This window comes from Fundulus heteroclitus, chromosome 22 (genome assembly GCF_011125445.2).
Source record: "Fundulus heteroclitus isolate FHET01 chromosome 22, MU-UCD_Fhet_4.1, whole genome shotgun sequence".
NCBI classification, from domain to species: Eukaryota; Metazoa; Chordata; class Actinopteri; order Cyprinodontiformes; family Fundulidae; genus Fundulus; species Fundulus heteroclitus.
In genome coordinates this window covers 24,296,408-24,313,418 of record NC_046382.1, presented here as the reverse complement: position 1 = coordinate 24,313,418, position 17,011 = coordinate 24,296,408, and the positions used below count along the sequence as shown (strand labels likewise).

The following is a 17,011-nucleotide window of genomic DNA, read 5'->3' as shown; positions in this document are numbered from 1 at the left end:
TTCTGAAGTACTCAATAATTTATTATGTTATTGATATCTTGGAAATGTACTCAGAATAATTCAGATTTGTTCGCACCTGCTCTAATTTTACAGATAGGAGGTTGGATAGGAAATAGTCTTACAACAAAGCAAAAAACATTTAATAACCAAGAGCTGAAATAGCTTGACAAAGCTGTTTTTGAAGTTCTTAAATTAAATTTAGTTCACAGCAGATGTCGGTACTAATATAAAATCTATCAAAATAGTTAATAATATCAAAGTGTATGCTACTTTAAATGGCTGTCAACAGTTTTTTTATTTTAGGGGGGGGGGGGGGGTCTAAAGGACAACAGAGCGTTTCAATTCATTGTCATTGCATAAAAAAATTGAAAAACCCTGGAGAATCTTGACCACTTCTCTGGTCCATAACAATTGTGTCAAATATAAAATTATTTCACCTAATATTTCCAAACAGCTTGGAGGTGTCACTGCTCGTTGCCCTTGTTACAGGTTCCTTGTTGTTCAAGGGGGTTCAAGGATATTTTCCATCTTCTCTGTAAAACAGCCTCAGCTTGAAGATATGTATCTATAGAGATACTCAAACCGTTCCTATTGTTGGCTGTCGCTGCTGCAGTTTAGCTCACAGCAGATAATTGGCCTGTTATTAAGACATGTTGCTTCTGAGTAACAAAAGTGAAGCTCGAGCACATCCAGTGGTACACAGGCACCAGTTTGAGAAAGAAAGATCTCATTCAGATTTATTTCCTGACTTAAGTTAAAAATTCTCCCAGTAGATTTTGTCCATAAAAGAGCAAAAGACTGGTCCATGAGCAATCCTATGGTTGCGTAGGAAATCTAAAAGTGTCCATTACACCAACATGACACATCTTCTCATCAGACCTTATTTGTAATAAAAATAAGGAGCAAAACCTCTGACATTTTAGACAATGTAGGGAAACACAAATCATGTTGTCATCAGCATGATAAAAAGTTTTTTTTTTTCAAAAAAGGATAAGTAATTTACATAACCTGTTTTTTTTTTTTTTTTTTTACATATTCAAGAATATTTGCACATATTTTGTAACTTTATGATAAACTTACAAATAACACTGAATTGTTCAAACATTCAATGGCAGTTCAGAATCAGAATCAGAAATACTTTAATAATCCCAAAGGGAAATTACAGATCCTTATAGAAGAATTCTCCGTTTTTTTTTAAAAAGCACAGTGAAACTAAAGTCACACTTTGGACACAGAACCCAAGCCTGATTGGAAGTGTAATTTATGTCTATGTGACAAAGGTCCATAGTGTGTCTTTTTTAGTGTTATCAAAGAAGTCCGACAGCTTCAAATTTCCCCACTCAAATTGTTTGCTTTGATGAGGTTTATGTTTTTCTTGATAATTTTGGCCAACCCGTTTTTATTCTTATTCTTATAGTTAAATAAGATACTTCAGCTGGTATAGTCATCTCACTACCGCACTGTTGTTCTTACCAGGTACCACTTTATTGTACAACGTCAATCCATATGTATATAAGTCACCTTAAATGTACAATAGTCATCTTATATCTCTGCTTTATTTCTTCTTTTTTTCTCTCGATCCACTGTATATATGCGGACGCACTGCATATACCTCATGCTCCTTTTCCTGCTTTTGGCTCCTTCTTTTGATTATTGAGCCGATGTGATACGTGAATTTCTCCACTGTGAGATCAATAAAGTAAATCTTATCTTATCTTATCTTATCTTATCTTATCTTATCTTATCTTATCTTATCTTATCTTATCTTATTTACTTTAATGTATGTATTTATGTGTATAAGTGTGTTACAAATTCGTGCATTAATTTGTTTCTGTGAAATAGTATTTTATTTACATGTCACCGGGATTACAAACGAACATATTTAGTAAACTATTAAGGATTTGTGAGAGGAGCTAAAAATTAAAACACGTAATGACTGTTGATATGTTACATAACGGAAAGGATCAATGGTTCTCTCAATCGATCTTTAACAATATTAGGTTATTTATTTATTTTTGTATTGCGTTTATTTTGTCTGAATTATTCTATCACGTTCGAAGTGAAGCGTTGTCATAGTCATCAGATTTTCCCGATAACTCGTGAAGGCACCTTTAAGGAAAGCTGCGGGCGCATGCGCAGCGGCGGCAGTCGCTTCCAAGCGGGCGCCGCCGTGTTCTTCCGCCGCCATCCTCCATCCCGAAGCAGCCAGCACCAGAAACCTGCACTTAAACATGAGCTTCACAGTCGAAGAGAGGGGAAACCCGAACTCCCTGAGCTACCGCTTGTTCTTCAGTAAGTAAACACCGAGCTGGGAGAGCAAAGCTGCATCTTTCTTCGCCACTTTGACGACTCTCTTAACATCACAGGCCGGCCGCAACACCCCCGTCTCCCCCACGTGTCAGTAATTCATTTATTCTCCTGGGCTTTAATTTTGCACGAAATCGCCTAGAATAAACGCGACTTTTGCTCCCTGTAGGGCGACTCTCGAGTCGTTCAACTTTTACTCGTCAGATCTCATTTCATCGAAGCTAATGGCGTTTTAATCGGTTTCTCTTTCTGTTGCTTACGCGATTCTCAACAATTTTATTCTGGAAAATAACCTTGTAAACTAAAGTCTTAGTTGGTTATTTACGGGAAATCGCTGAAGGTGAACACGTCACACAGAAACCTGAAGGGGTGGGGCCACGTCCTCATAATGACGGCATTGATCGATATTCCGTAGGCTCTGTAGCTTCCTGTACAGATAGACTCACGTTTATGTACCAACTTCATATATTTACTGCGCTCAACCTTTTAAGGAGTTCATGTTAGAGATATGTTTGAAAAAAAAAATCATTTTGGTAGCTAATAAATATTAGTATTGGCAAAGTGAAATTCATTCACACGTTCCAAAAAAGTTTGAAGATGTTTCGCTTCCCATCCAGAAAGTTTTCTCAATTCAAAAATGTCTGGATTAGTGTGGAGCTCCGAGCTTTTCATTCGCACAGTAATCTGTGAGGCATCTGTGAGGCGGATGAAGCGAAAGGAAAAGGGAACGCCCTGTGCAACACCTGACTGCTGAGATAAAATGTGTCATGAGTAGTTTTATTTCACCTCTCCGGTGCTCATTTAGTGTTTTATTTCATGCTGCTCCACAGAAAATGCTGAAGGAAAGTACATCTCGCCCTTCCATGACATACCCATGTACGCTGATGAGAGCCAGGTAAGGAAGCGCCCTCGACCTTTGCACAGATACGTGTGGATGTTTACAAATCCACGCAGGCTTTAAATGCAACCATCAAGGTCACGGTCTGTTTAAAACGTTGCACTCTTTACTCTTTGCTTTCTCTGGGCCACATCGATACCTCCCCATGGCTGCAGCTGAACAACCCGAACCTTTCCAAACACTGAATTCCTGCTTTGGCGTTTTTTAAACTTGTGTATTAATGGCTTATAAATGAAAATCAATGTTGTTGTTTTTTTTTTGTTTCTGTCTCTCTCTTAGAACATCTTCCACATGGTTGTCGAAGTACCCAGATGGACGAACGCAAAGATGGAGGTGAGACACCGTGTTTTGCTATTTATTACTTTAGCAGGTGGAGGTTCTTCCGTGTTGAAGCAACGAAAGGAAACCTACTGGCATAAGGAGAAACGAGGCTGATGTCCTGGGGCTAAAGGGCACAATAAACGCCGTCTGCTAGAAGCTGTCGTTGCGAGATGCGACCGATGCAACACGCTTGTCAGCACCTTATCAGGCGCTCATTAACGCAGTAAAGCGCCACGTAATGAGCCCAAAGTTGCATTTATTGAGTTATTGCACAGAGATAAGATGATAATGTTTCCCATTTTTTCCCCTGTACAACAAACCTTGTACTTTCTATTGTTTCAATATCGCTGATTATGGCGCACAGCTGAAGAAAACTCAAAAATCCTATCTCAAAATATTGGAATATCGTGAAAAAGTATACTAGTAGGCTATTCAACTAATCACTTGAATCGTCTAATTAACTCGAAACACTGCAGGGTTTCCTTAATTTTCTGAGACAGTCCTGTATATGCGACTCATGTGATCTCCTTTGTGAACTGAAAGCGTTCAACCTAAGTGTCCCGCATGTGCAGTTGAGGACGCAATGACGTCACACGTAGCAAGTGTCCTCAGTGTTTGCGGAAGTAAACATGGATTATAATGCTGGCGCGCGTTTTGCGGTCATTAATTTATTTTCTAACCGGAGCTTTCTCTCCACTGACTGCTCTTCTCATTGTAGTCCGCTATGGATGTCGTCTTTCTTCCTGCTTCTGCATAGCAGGACGAAGAATAGTGACGTTTGTCAAGTATCAATGACGTACAGGTCAGATAAATGCGACATGGCTGTACAGACACAGGTCGCATTTGAAAAGATCAGATACGTATCGGATTCAGGACCACATATCCAAGTGACCTGGGTCGCATTTGAAAAAATCTGATCTGTGTTGTTCAGACTGTCATAAAAAGATCAGATCCAGGTCGCATATGGGCAAAAAAAACGGAATTGGGTCACTTCAGGCTGCAGTGTGAACGTAGCCAAACTCACATTAGAAGAGAACGAGTTTGAAAAGGACTGCTGGATGTTGCCACTTGGAGCAAACGCCTCTGGTGTGGGCTGTTTAATTAAGAATACCTGGTGCCTTTTTAAAAATAGAGCAGCGTTCCTGCCACGCAGACAAAAGCTGGGAACTGGTTCTGCAGGAGAGGAGCCTGATACCTGAAAGCTTTTTTTCTCCCAGTCTAAAGATCCAGCTAATAAATATTACTCACTGCTTAGTTTTCTATTTTACTCTCTCTGTCCGTTTAAAACTCTTCTTAAAACACACCTCTTTTCTTTGGCTTTTGACACCACGTAGAGCGTTGATTTTATGTATATATATGCATATTTTTATTCTGAGCGGGCGGCGCTTTTACTTTATTTATTTATTTTATCACTTGGTGCAGCACTTAGGAAACCTTGTGTTTGTTTAAACTCTGCTATATAAATAAAGTGGATTGGATTGATAATAAATATTACTCACTGCTTAGTTTTCTATTTTACTTACCATGCGTGTTGTTTCTAAATCAATGATCTTGTCTTTAACGCTAAAGCCTCTGCGCTCCTGTTTTCCAGATCGCGACAAAAGACGTCCTGAACCCAATAAAGCAGGACGTGAAGAAGGGAAAGTTGCGCTACGTGGCCAACGTTTTTCCCCACAAAGGCTACATCTGGAACTACGGAGCGATCCCTCAGGTCTGTAAAGCCTTTGTAGTGTGAATATTAGACGTTCTCATCATATGACGCTAAGCAGTAATCATTTCCATTGTGGCGTTGAAGACGTGGGAGGACCCCGCCCATAAAGACGGAGACACCGACTGCTGCGGTGACAACGACCCCATCGACGTCTGTGAAATTGGCAGCAGGGTACGTGTTTTTTTATTTCTTGTTTACACACATTCTTTATACACTTCCTAAATGACTGACAGCCAGAGACGTCCTCCTGAAGGTGTGCAGCCGCGGAGAGGTCATCAAGGTGAAGGTGCTCGGCATCCTGGCCATGATCGACGAGGGGGAAACGGATTGGAAAGTGATCGCCATCAACGTAGAGGACCCTGAAGCCAAGGAGCTCAACGGTAAGTCTGCTCTCGTTCTTAACGCAGACGCACTCCCGACTCGGTCTGATCGCGATGGTTTCCGTGTCCCTGTCGACGTGCAGACATCGGCGACGTCCAGCGCCTGAAACCCGGTTACCTGGAGGCCACGGTGGACTGGTTCAGGAGGTACAAAGTGCCGGACGGGAAACCAGAGAACCGCTTTGCTTTCAACGACGAGTTTAAAGACAAGGTGTCTCTTCCTCATGCGTCTCGTTTATCTTTATTTCAGCTGTTCAGAGCCGACCCTGTATGAATATAGAAGTATTTATTCACAGTTGGTCGCTTTCCTTTTAATTATCTTCCTCTGCTGCTGGAAAGTTGAGGTTTTAGCAAAGTTCAGGAGATCCTACAAAGTCTGGAAATGTTATGAATCAAATTAGTTCTGTGGTTATGAAAAAGGATGGACGAACATGTGTATTTATAGACTTATTTATAGTATTTATAACCTTATTCTTCATCCCTCTGCCTAACAAAAGGCTTCATATTATATTTCTGACCACTATAAAAGCATTAAACATTTATTTAAAGGCAGGTTTTAATTGCTCGTTTCCGTTTTAGGACTTTGCCATTAAAGTGATCAAGAGCACTCACAGCTTCTGGAAAGCCCTCCTCGACCAAAAGGCCAGCGCTGGGGAACTCATCTGGTAAACGGTTCGGCCGCTGCATTCATTGGTTTTTTTTCCCCCCACAGAGTGTTGTTCACTAAACTCTCGACTCTTTATTACGACGGCGTCTCCCAAACAGCAAGAACACGTGCGTGTCGGCCGGCGACAGCCCATACTGCTGCTCGGCAGAGGAGGCCAAAGCTGCTGTCGGTGAGGTAAGAGGTCCCTCTCTCTCCATTCTGCAGCACGGCAGACGCTTAAGCTCAGACTCGTAATTTAATATTTCACTCTGATTTCAGACGTGTCCCTGTGGGAAAGAAGAGCCCATCCCACCGTCAGGTAGACTTTATGAAGATTTCTGTCTGTAATAGAATGATTGCTTTTATTTCCTGCTGAATATTATTGATGTTGTTGTTTATTTTTTTTATTTGCAGTGGATACATGGTTCTACTATGAGAGGAAGTGATCCAGGAGCTGAACAGTTTCAAGAAAAAAAACCACACTTATCTGTGACAGTTATACTTGAAGACGAGTTTAGTATCAGTAGGATTGGCGGGTAGTTGGGTGTAGTTCCTCTGTCTTCCTGTAGACAGAGAGCTAATGGTGATGTACTGACAGAGAAAGCGCCAAGCATAAGCGTGTCATCAGCAACAACTTCTTCCCCTATTTAAACAAAGGTCTCCGTGGAGATGTGCTGCCAGATGAAGTACTGGCGGTGTGCCTCGTGGAAATGTTTGCGCTGTAAGACACCGGCCTGCTCTAATAAAGATCTGCTTAAATTATTATCCGAGTGTAAGTTTAATGGTTTGTCGCCCACGAGGTGGAAAAGGTTGGTTTGCTTGAAGAGTTTCATGTGTGGAACACTGTAGTGACAAAAAAAATAAATACCAATAAAAGGGGTATAAATGATGTAGTAAGTAGTTAAAACTGTTGACCTTTTAGTTAAATGGTGATTGGGAGTGCATTAAAAGTGTAAGCACCCATTTATTAGCTACCGAAGGTTTTGTGGAAAGTTATGTTATTTTCAATACTCCAGAAGACGATGTTTCAATATATTTAAATGTAAATAAATGATTGTACATAGACATTCTGATGTCACGAATAAAGCCAAGATTAAATATGATAATAAAAAAAAACATGGATTTATAAAAAATACTCAGGTGAGCTATGGCGTTTAAAAGATGCCCGACTGATGCTAATAGGCCCAAAACATACCAGGAAGTCATCGCCCACCACCAGCCTTAACCCTTAATGTAAGGCAGGATGGATCCAGGAGAAAACGAGACCCAGAGGACCAGGTTTTGTTCAGACACCAGCGAGGCGTTTTCATCCACACAACTGCAAGTCGCCCTTTTCCCCTGCTCTGATGCTCAGGTCAGACTTCAGCACGTCGTCTTCTCCCCGTCTGGGGGAATTGGCTCAGTTGCTGCCATGTTGATCTGCTGAATCCTCTGTGTGATGGAGAGCAGTTCAACGGGTGAACCTAATAAAGTGGCTTTTAACCGTGTGTGCCTCAAGCAGCTGTCGCAACAATCTGACCAGATGAGAACTGCTCTGGTTTTAGTCCGATTTTATAATTTCCTAAAATCATTAAAACGATTGACTGCTGTGCTCTTATTACCTACCTAATTCTAAATGTAACTTATTTTTTAATACAAATACTTCAGCTTTTTCAGAACTAGTTCTTCACTGTAGTCAACACCTCATGTAACAAACACTTTTAAACCATGTCCTTTCGTTGCTTCATATTAGAGAAAGTAAATGTGAATTTAGAGGAATTGTGTGTTTTGTTAAATCAAAAGTATAAAGAATTTTTTAAAAGGAGATTAAGTCAATTTAGAGGAGCTAACATTTTTCATCCCACAACAGTGATGTATAGATTATAACTGTTTTATTATCTTGATGTCTTTAAATGTATATCTCAGTATATTATAATATTTGTTCCAATGGGGCTCATCTGTCAGATTAAAAATATCTTAGAACATACCCTTTACGCAGGTATGAAACAGGTATGAAATCTTTTAGGCCCACATCATGCTTTCTTTATTGGTGGGATCTAATATTTTAATCTTAAATGCTTTGCTTTCAGTAACTATAAGCAGAAAACAATCATAATTAACAGAAATAGGATTGAAAATAGTGTGTAATTAATCTTCATAATGTGCTTCATTTAGTAAATTGAGTTACTGAAATTAATGCATTCTTTCAATAATATTCAGATTTATTGAAACGTACCTGTATTTTAAACTTTTGTCACACTGTAATTCTGAAAATTACATTTTTGATTTCATTAATTCATAAATACCAAGTGTGACAGGTCTTTAAAAAAGATTATGAAGTAATTATTGGTGAATGAGTACTGTTTAATCCCCATCACCTTTTCTGTCCTTTTTTTTTTTTTTGTATTGCAAATTGAAAAATGGGAAAAATGACACTAAATATACTTGGAAGTGGTCAAGGATGTACTTTAGAACATGTAGAATTAAACATTGGTGTTATATGAACGATCATAGTAGTTGAACAATAGTGTACGAGGTGCATTTGAATGCAGCATGAGGTCATCGCAGCTAGCCATAAAACTCAGTGTAGAGGCGCAACGACCCTGACGGGGAAGCGCATTTTCTGGACCAAACCTAAAGGACGAGGCGGTTTCCCAAACTCGGCAGGCCAAGGTAAGGCGACTTAATGATGGGAAGAGTTCACTTTGGCTTCCAAAAGTTTCCTGTTAAGCCTTTTCTTTGTCTTTATTTCTCAGGACAGAAAATATTCGCCTCATTTTTGGCCATTTGGGACCGCTCTGCCAAATCATGTTTTTCCCGTTATAGTGTTTATTCCAGCTGATACAAGATAGTAATAACAGAGGAATAAGCAGGCCACAGTCTTATGAAGAAGTTAGGTTTAGGCGTAGTGTCTTACAGTATTTTATTTTTTCATTCCTATCCATGTTCTGGAGGGTTTTTTTTAATAACTTATGAGAACTTTTAAAGACACGGCATGCCTTCAAAGCATTGGGCAATCAGCGTTAACCTATGGAGGATGTAGATGAATGCTGTGTCCAAGTGATGGGTTTTGCTGTTTACCGGTGAACCAGCTCCAACAATCAACAGTTGGGTAATTTCTGGAAGCCTCCGCTCACGAAAAGCTCTATTGAACAAGAACATTGAGTCACCAGAGTGACAGGTGCTGGTGTGTCCATGAGGCAGAGGCAGGGGACACTGTCCAGATCAAATGTCCTTCTCCCGACTTGTCATAAAAATAGTCAGAGGAAGAGCGCAGCAGCAGAGAGAGACACGGCTCTCAGAGCAAAAGCACTTGACTGCTTTTTCTTTCACGTTTTAAAACTTTCAAAGTGATTAATCAGAGCTTATGCATACCAGCGGAGTAATCCAGGGCCAGAAATAACAACTACCAGCGAGTCTCAGTGCTGAAGTCCACAACGCAACAAGGTCCCCATGCAATATGTGACATTGCATATTGCATTTATCTTACACTCTAAACTCATGTTCAAACCTGCTACTTGTGGGAAAGGATAATGTTTTTTTTTTTTTTTTATCTTTTGTTTCCTGACGTATAACTTCAGTTATCTTTATTTTAGATTGTCAACAGAGATGTCTTTCATATTTGACTGGATCTACAAGAGCTTCAGTAGTGTCCTGCAGTTATTAGGTATAGTATAATACAGAAATACGGTATCGGTTTCTGTACAACCGCTTGATCCCAATCCATTCAAGAGTTGCTTTTACATGCATGCAGCCGAGACACACTGTATGGTCCACATTTGGTCTCCCAGATGTTTTTTTTTAAGCGGATAGTTTTCTCTTGTCCATTCCTGAGTAAAATGCAACTTTATTATGACTAAAATTCAAAGTGGCCTCAGATGCAGAACTCATACCGTCTGCTGTAACATTCCCATATTGGGTCTATCTTGTTTTTTCTGCGGTTTGTGCTTGTTTACCATCTCCGTGTTTGGCGTTATGGACTTTCACTGTCATTTTATTTGGTTTTCATCAGGGCGGTAGAATAATACGAACAGTTGACATTGCAGTATTAGTTTTAAATTTTGCAACGATGACATTGAATATTTTCCTCTCTGTACTTTTTGTTTTGCATCATCATGATGTCCTTATTGTTGTCCTGCAACGTCCTGATCTAAGTCACTAATAAGTATATCCGATGTGAATATAAATAACAATTAAAGTCCCTCAATGTCACTAAATATGTTATTGGCAAGATGAGTTTCCTTCGTCATCTTTATTTTGTCACCACAACGTGTATTCCAGTGATATTTGTCCTCTGCGTTCCACTTATCATCAGCATGAAGGTCAGAAGCAAATCTAAACCATTTCAAAATTCAAAATGCATAAACCATTGATACACCTACACCCCCACAGGTATTTGGTTAAATGCCCCTAAACAAGTTGCACTTTTGGAAACCCTGAATCAGGTCTGGCGTTGCTCTTACGGGCAATTTGATTGCTCTGTTTAGAGGAATTCAAAGATTCAAAGGTGTTCTCACCGCATGTTACCGAGCTGAAATTTCTTTTGGTAAATTGGAGAAGCTCATATGAACTGGTTGCGTCCTTGGCAAGGACTAGATTTTTGGGTGTGAGGGTTTATAAAAGTTCATTACAATTGAGTTGGGCCCATCTGAATTTTAGTGTAAACCTGCTTTCTCCAATCTAAATTTCCCTTTTTTCATGCGTTTAGGACCATAGCCGAGTTGTGTCCAACTGTTAACTGTTTCGTTGAGGATTTAGAGTAAAATTCAAGATTTGAAGGTTGTCCTTCATATTTTTTAGGGGCTTTTTTTTATGGCCAGGATCCTCTCAGTCCATGTTGATGTTAAACTCACTTGACTCCGGTCATCCAGCATCTTCTATTCTGCAATCAGCTTGTGCCTTGGTGATTAAAGGACTTCCTCCGTCCGAACATTAAAAACAATTTGCTTTTATCTGGGTTGGATCAGATAGATGCAACTTGGACAAAGCTGCTCAATGATCCCAAACGAGCATCAAAAAGTGTCTCAGAAGGCTTCCTTCATGCCCCCGCTACAAGCCCATGACCTCAGTCAAATATAAACGTATGGACAAGGCTTGAAGGTGGGACCCATGCTGGGAAATGGAGCATTTAAATGTCCATCTACCATTACTGATAAGAACATTGGTCAGAGATCCAGCCAGAATTATGGATCTCATTTATGGCTACACTGGCCCTGTGGTCTGGTCCTGAATATTTAAACACATTTTCAATAAATTCAAACTTATGCAACAAGTTTTTTTTGTTAAAATTGATCTAAATTGTATTTCCCATCATCATCCCTTCCTAAATAAAAAAAGACCAGTTCTAACAAATCAAAAGCCCCACATTGACGAACTCATGCCAATAAACGTCCGACCGACGCTGCGAACGGACTATTTATAATAAGTTTGTTTTCAGTTTAAACAAATGTGTTCAAATTTTAATTTCACTTTGGCATTTTGTGGCCATTCCATGCAAATACATCCAAAACACAGTGGCTGTGTTATTAGGATCTGATGCAGCTTCACAGAAACAAGAAGCGCTCATGTCTCTCCGTGAACTCGTCAGTCTTCGTAACCTTTAGAGCAGGGGTGTCAAACATACGGCCCCCGGGCCGGATCAGGCCCGCCGAACAATTTAGTCCGGCCCTGTGGCTAAATGCATTATCATTAAAAAAAAAAAAAAAAAAAAAAAATTTTTTTCTTTTTTCTCCAGTGTCCTGTCTGGCAATGTGGTAATAACAATTGTTGTCTTAATGCCAAAAAGAGCTCATCAGATTTGATTTTCACAAGTGGAGCAGTACTGCTTTTGCCATAGTGCTCTGCTTGATTTATGAATGTGAATAGTTTTATTATGATTCATGTGGGGAATATCTCAAATGATATGGACACTATAATGGGAAAGTAGGAGGGTAAAGGAAGAACAAGAAGAAAAAAAACCAAAAGGTGAAAAAAAGAGGAGATAAAAGGAAGAGAATGATAAAAAAAATATTGAAAAAAACATGAACTTCGTTTAATTGAAAATCTGCGGTTCCTATATTGTCCACGAGGGGCGCTGTGTTTTAATTAGCAGATTAAGCTTCAGGTGTGGAAAAATTTAAATCATTTCTTAATTTTTATCTGTTTGATGTATTTTGTCAGGCAGGACAGTGTTTTTAAGTTCCAAAAAATGTGAATAAATGTTTTTCAACATTGTATAATCACTGTGATCAGTTCTTATGCATAATGCACAAGTAAATGTTTAACTGAGTAAAAGTATTGTCGAAATTGCACATACTTTTCTTAAAAACGCTGAGGTCATTCATAATATATTGTGTAAAAGTGAAATTAATTTAATATAAAAATCAACAACAAGTCCACTATTATTAGTTCTATTTAATCTTGCAATGAGTTTACTCGTGTGGCCCTCTCGAGATCAGATTAAGCTGTATGCGGCCCCTCAACCAAAATGAGTTTGACACCCCTGCTTTAGAGCATGGAACAGCTCATTTCTCCGTTTCAAACGTTCTTTGTCTCGTTAGGGTTGTACAAGAAGACCGGGAAGCTGGTTTTCCTCGGACTGGACAACGCTGGAAAAACAACCCTCCTGCAGATGCTCAGAGACGACAGGCTGGGACAGCATATGCCAACACTGTACCCAAGTGTGTGCCATGAAAGTGACGTTGTGCAGTCTGCCCTTAGTTTCCTGGTTTTATCACTCTTCCAAACATTGTGCTTCCTTTCTGCTCTCAGCATCTGAGGAGCTGACCATAGCTGGGATGACGTTCACCACGTTCGACCTTGGAGGCCATACGCAAGGTCAGAGTACGGAAAATGGTGCTCACACTGCAAAAAGGAGACTAAAAGTATGTAACCTTTACTTGAAATTAGTGTATTTTCCTTGATTTGAGCAGTTAAATAAGACTATTTGCTTATGGAATAAGATTTCTGCACTTAAAATAAGAACAGTTTATCTCCATGATCTTATTTCAAGAGCAGGACATCTAATTATCTTATTTTAGGGGTAAAAATACTCATTCCATTGGCAAATAGTCCTATTTAGCTGCTCAAATCAAGGAAAAATATAATAATTTCAAGAAAGCTTTACTCACTTTTAGGTCCCCTTTTTGCTTTTTGCACATAAAGGTTCACGCCAAATCAAGACGTACTGATGCACATTAATCCTGAGAAAAATGTCCTCACAGCTCGAAGGATCTGGAAGAATTACTTCCCAGCGATAAACGCGATAGTCTTCATGGTGGACTGCGCTGATCATGAGCGTCTGGCGGAGGCTAAAGCTGAACTGGATGTAAGCTCCTGTTACGATTATACCTGTTCTACGAACACGCGTGCCAAATCTTGTGAACGCTTATGTGTTCCTCTGACCGCTTGTTGGGGACAGGCGCTGTTAACGGACGAAACCATCGCCAACATCCCGGTTCTCGTCCTGGGCAATAAGATAGACCGCGCAGAAGCCATCAGCGAGGATGCGCTCAGAGGGATGTTTGGCCTGCACGGACACACAACTGGAAAGGTGAGCGACTCAGAGCGCCACGTAAAAAGCAGAGGGGGTTCTGTGTAATGGAGTCCTGCAGTCATCTAGAAAATAAAAGAGCCGCTCAGTAACATTTTACTCATTTTTTTTTTCTTTCCTATTACAGGAGAAAGAGATAACCTTTGACTGCATTACTCGTGCAAAAGCAAATGGAAGTTATTGGTCATTGTTGTAGCTCTTTTTCTTCACAACTCTGTAAATCCTCTAATAAAATAGACCGAAAAGATTTACAGTCCAACAGCAGGACGTGTTTTAACAATGAATGTGAGTGTGACAGGCTGCAGCTCCTTAATCCCTATTCTCATATCCACATTTTGCTGCATACAAACCATAAAACTCAATGTATTTTATCCGGATCTTACGTGATAGACACAGAGCGGTGAAGTGGTTGGAAAAGGGTGTGTGGTTTTGATTTTTTATTTATTTTTACAAGCAAACAGGGGATTGTGGTTTGAAGGAACTGTTCTTCTGCAGGGACAGGAAAGCTGTTCATAGTTTAGAGGAACATGAATGGAGCTAAATGTAGAGCAGTCCTGGAAGCAGCTCTGATATACAGGCTGCAGAAGACTTGAGATTGGGGTAGAGGTTCGCCTTTCAGCGAAGCAACATTCTTCAGTATACAGCCAGAGCTGTAAGGGAACATTTAGATCAAAGCGTAATAACAGGTCAGGATGGCCCAGTCAAAGCCCGGTCCTAAACCCAATGCAGAATCTTTGGCAAGATTTGAAAACAGATGTTCATTGATTTTGATCCTCCTGACATGACAGAGCTTAATGTATTTAGCGAAGAACAATTGCAGCCAAAATCGATCTATAAAGGAGAGACTCGCGGGACGCTAAGTACCAGCGCAGGAAAATTTTCACATTTTTAACAGTCAAAAACAAAAGTTGAAACCATGTACGACTTTCTTTTCACTTTACAACTCTTCTGTTTTTTTGTTTTTTTTGTGTTTGTCTGTCACATAACATCCCAATAAAAAACCGTTAAAGTGAAGAAACGGTCGCTTTAAGAGCTGGAATAGGTCTGACTGATTGTGTATGGCTGACCAAGCTGGATTGTGTGAGTGGAGAATGCAAAGCTTTTCTGGTTGATGTCTATTTCCTATTTCCTTTCAGGGTAAAGTGTCACTGAAGGAGCAGAATTTGAGGCCGTTGGAGGTGTTCATGTGCAGCGTGCTGAAGAGACAAGGCTATGGAGAAGGTTTCCGCTGGCTTTCTCAGTATATCGAGTGATTGTGGAGTTTTTTTTTGTTTAATTTATTTTTTTTAAACAGCATTAATTGGACTTTTACGCTGCCTGTACACACAGCAATGTGTTTCACAGAAAACTATCCGCAGAGTACGCATAGGTTCGATTAAATACGCCATTTCTGGCTCTTTGACTGCAAGTCATAAACGTAAACATATATTTTTCTTATATTATTGTATGAACATAAATGTCCCACTGCACATCACAGTTACTGATGTTTTCTCCTCTGATTGAGTGCAGAGACAACTTGTCGCGCTGCATTGCTGCCTTTTTAAACGAAAAAAAAAAGCATGTAGGATAATAATGCTGTGACCCGGTGTCAGAGCTGGGCTTATATTTGGCTGCTGGTGTTGACTTACTGTAAAGGGCACTTTAAGCTGACATTACATGGTGGAAATTGTATAGCTAATCTGTTGTTATACAGAACTAAGTATGAAAATTGTTGCAAATTGTGTTCATATTTACACAGTAGCTGTAACTGCTACCTCCACATTTACTGAATTATCTACTGATCCACTGTGGAGAGCTTATGACCGCAGAATACTAAATGAATGCCACCATGAGCGCATCAAGTGCCTTTTTTTGTCATGATAAACTTTTCTCAGTATGCCTGACTGCTGAACAACCGCAGCACAGCTGCTTCGGCATTAATGTGACAAACCTGTCGTTTAACGCAGCAAAGATGCAAAACTTCGATGATGGGTAACTGCTGCAGAATAACCTGAGTACTTTATGATTTGTTGCTGCTCACAATGTGCAGTGATTCTATGAGAGTACTCGGCTTGCACTTGAATCTTTAAAATTATGCACATTTACAGGAAGCAACAGAGCAATAGGTACATTTATATTTTTTTGTGTGTAAAGTATCTTATTTATACTTGGGATAGATAGTCTTATCTCTGTGTTATAAATGTTGCACTGAGACACAAGGTGAAGTCTGTTGCAAATCGATGTGATTCTAGAGAGACGTGTGTGACAATGTAGCACATTAAATACTTTTAACAATCGTCGCTACATTTTTCTTCAGTTATTGAGCAATTTTTTTTTTAAATGACATATTTGTTTCTTCCCCTTAGTTGATAAAAGGTTCAGCTGCTTTGGGACTATTTAGGTTTGTGTATGCAGAGCTATTTTTGTTGAGATTTGTTTTATTCTTTTCTCAGAATTCAGAAGTTGACACATCAAAATTGACGGGCCTTTAAAGAGTTTGTAAAGCCCAACTTAACAACTAAACTTGTGAGAGCAGTGATAAAACAATGCCTTGGCTGCAGCAGAAATGCAGACAGGTGTGAACCGTGGTTGTCAAATATAAGAACTTTGGAATTCAAGGAGTTTTTTGTATGAAGCTGGAAATGCTTCAACAAAATCAGAAAATCAGCTTTCTGGATGAACTGGGATTTAGAGTCCACTCATGGGAAAACAAATTTTAGTGGGATGGTGAAGTGCATTGATGGGACAGTTGCAACACTGGTTGCTACCGTCCCCAAGCTGTTACCTATGACATAACACGTTGAGCTGGCTAGACACGTAGGTTTTAGCACATGCTGACAATGTAACTTAGAAGTAAACTCAACAATCATTCAATCTAAGTTGTAATTAATTCATACAAATGGTCAGGACAGTGTGACAAAAACATCCAACATGAAAATATTTACTTTCATACCCCATAAACACGTTTTTTCCAATAAATTCAGAAGAGGATCCTGAATGTATATTCTGTCCTGTTGGTGAGGGGGAGGGTCCAACTGGGCACACACAGTATCATTGCCATCAATCTAGAATGCTTCTGATTGGAGGAAAAAGACTTGTTGCAACTGTTTCCAGTCATCCCTGATTGTGTTTTATTATGAATATTTAATGAAATGTACAGCTCCTTTGTAAAAAAAGGTGTAAGGGCGATTCTTGCACCTAACACAACTATTAAAGAACTAATAAAGAAGTGTCAGCTCTTTAGGTTGATTGTGACAAA

At 39.6% G+C, this 17,011-nt stretch overlaps 2 protein-coding genes across 3 annotated transcripts; both read left to right on the top strand.

Moving 5' to 3' along the window:
• The first annotated feature begins 2,145 nt into the window (after window positions 1–2,145).
• ppa1b (inorganic pyrophosphatase 1b) lies at window positions 2,146–7,028 on the top strand. The gene is made up of 11 exons (XM_012880499.3): window positions 2,146–2,292; window positions 3,138–3,202; window positions 3,485–3,538; window positions 5,118–5,237; window positions 5,322–5,408; window positions 5,491–5,617; window positions 5,701–5,828; window positions 6,197–6,282; window positions 6,383–6,458; window positions 6,543–6,582; window positions 6,678–7,028. The coding sequence occupies exons 1-11, from the start codon at window positions 2,232–2,234 to the stop codon at window positions 6,707–6,709; spliced, it is 876 nt and encodes a 291-aa protein (XP_012735953.2). The 5' UTR covers window positions 2,146–2,231; the 3' UTR covers window positions 6,710–7,028.
• A 1,781-nt stretch (window positions 7,029–8,809) lies between these two features.
• On the top strand, window positions 8,810–16,052 carry sar1ab (secretion associated, Ras related GTPase 1Ab). 2 transcript variants are annotated; one of them, XM_012880500.3, is made up of 7 exons: window positions 8,810–8,915; window positions 9,839–9,909; window positions 12,782–12,901; window positions 12,993–13,058; window positions 13,445–13,548; window positions 13,642–13,773; window positions 14,910–16,052. In XM_012880500.3, the coding sequence occupies exons 2-7, from the start codon at window positions 9,852–9,854 to the stop codon at window positions 15,024–15,026; spliced, it is 597 nt and encodes a 198-aa protein (XP_012735954.1). In that variant the 5' UTR covers window positions 8,810–8,915; window positions 9,839–9,851; the 3' UTR covers window positions 15,027–16,052. The 2 variants fall into 2 exon arrangements, with proteins under 2 accessions (XP_012735954.1, XP_035982056.1); XM_036126163.1 differs by lacking the exon at window positions 9,839–9,909 and having other exon boundaries at window positions 8,838–8,915.
• Window positions 16,053–17,011: the final 959 nt, after the last annotated feature.

Bases quoted from the DNA above. Each gene is read 5' to 3' on its own strand.
- ppa1b (XM_012880499.3), top strand. From the start codon at position 2,232: ATGAGCTTCACAGTCGAAGAGAGGGGAAACCCGAACTCCCTGAGCTAC. The intron at 5,238-5,321 runs GTCTGTAAAGCC...GTGGCGTTGAAG, and splicing joins ACTACGGAGCGATCCCTCAG to ACGTGGGAGGACCCCGCCCA. The intron at 6,583-6,677 runs GTAGACTTTATG...TTTTATTTGCAG, and splicing joins AGAGCCCATCCCACCGTCAG to TGGATACATGGTTCTACTAT.
- sar1ab (XM_012880500.3), top strand. From the start codon at position 9,852: ATGTCTTTCATATTTGACTGGATCTACAAGAGCTTCAGTAGTGTCCTG. The intron at 9,910-12,781 runs GTATAGTATAAT...TTGTCTCGTTAG, and splicing joins TAGTGTCCTGCAGTTATTAG to GGTTGTACAAGAAGACCGGG. The intron at 13,774-14,909 runs GTGAGCGACTCA...ATTTCCTTTCAG, and splicing joins ACGGACACACAACTGGAAAG to GGTAAAGTGTCACTGAAGGA.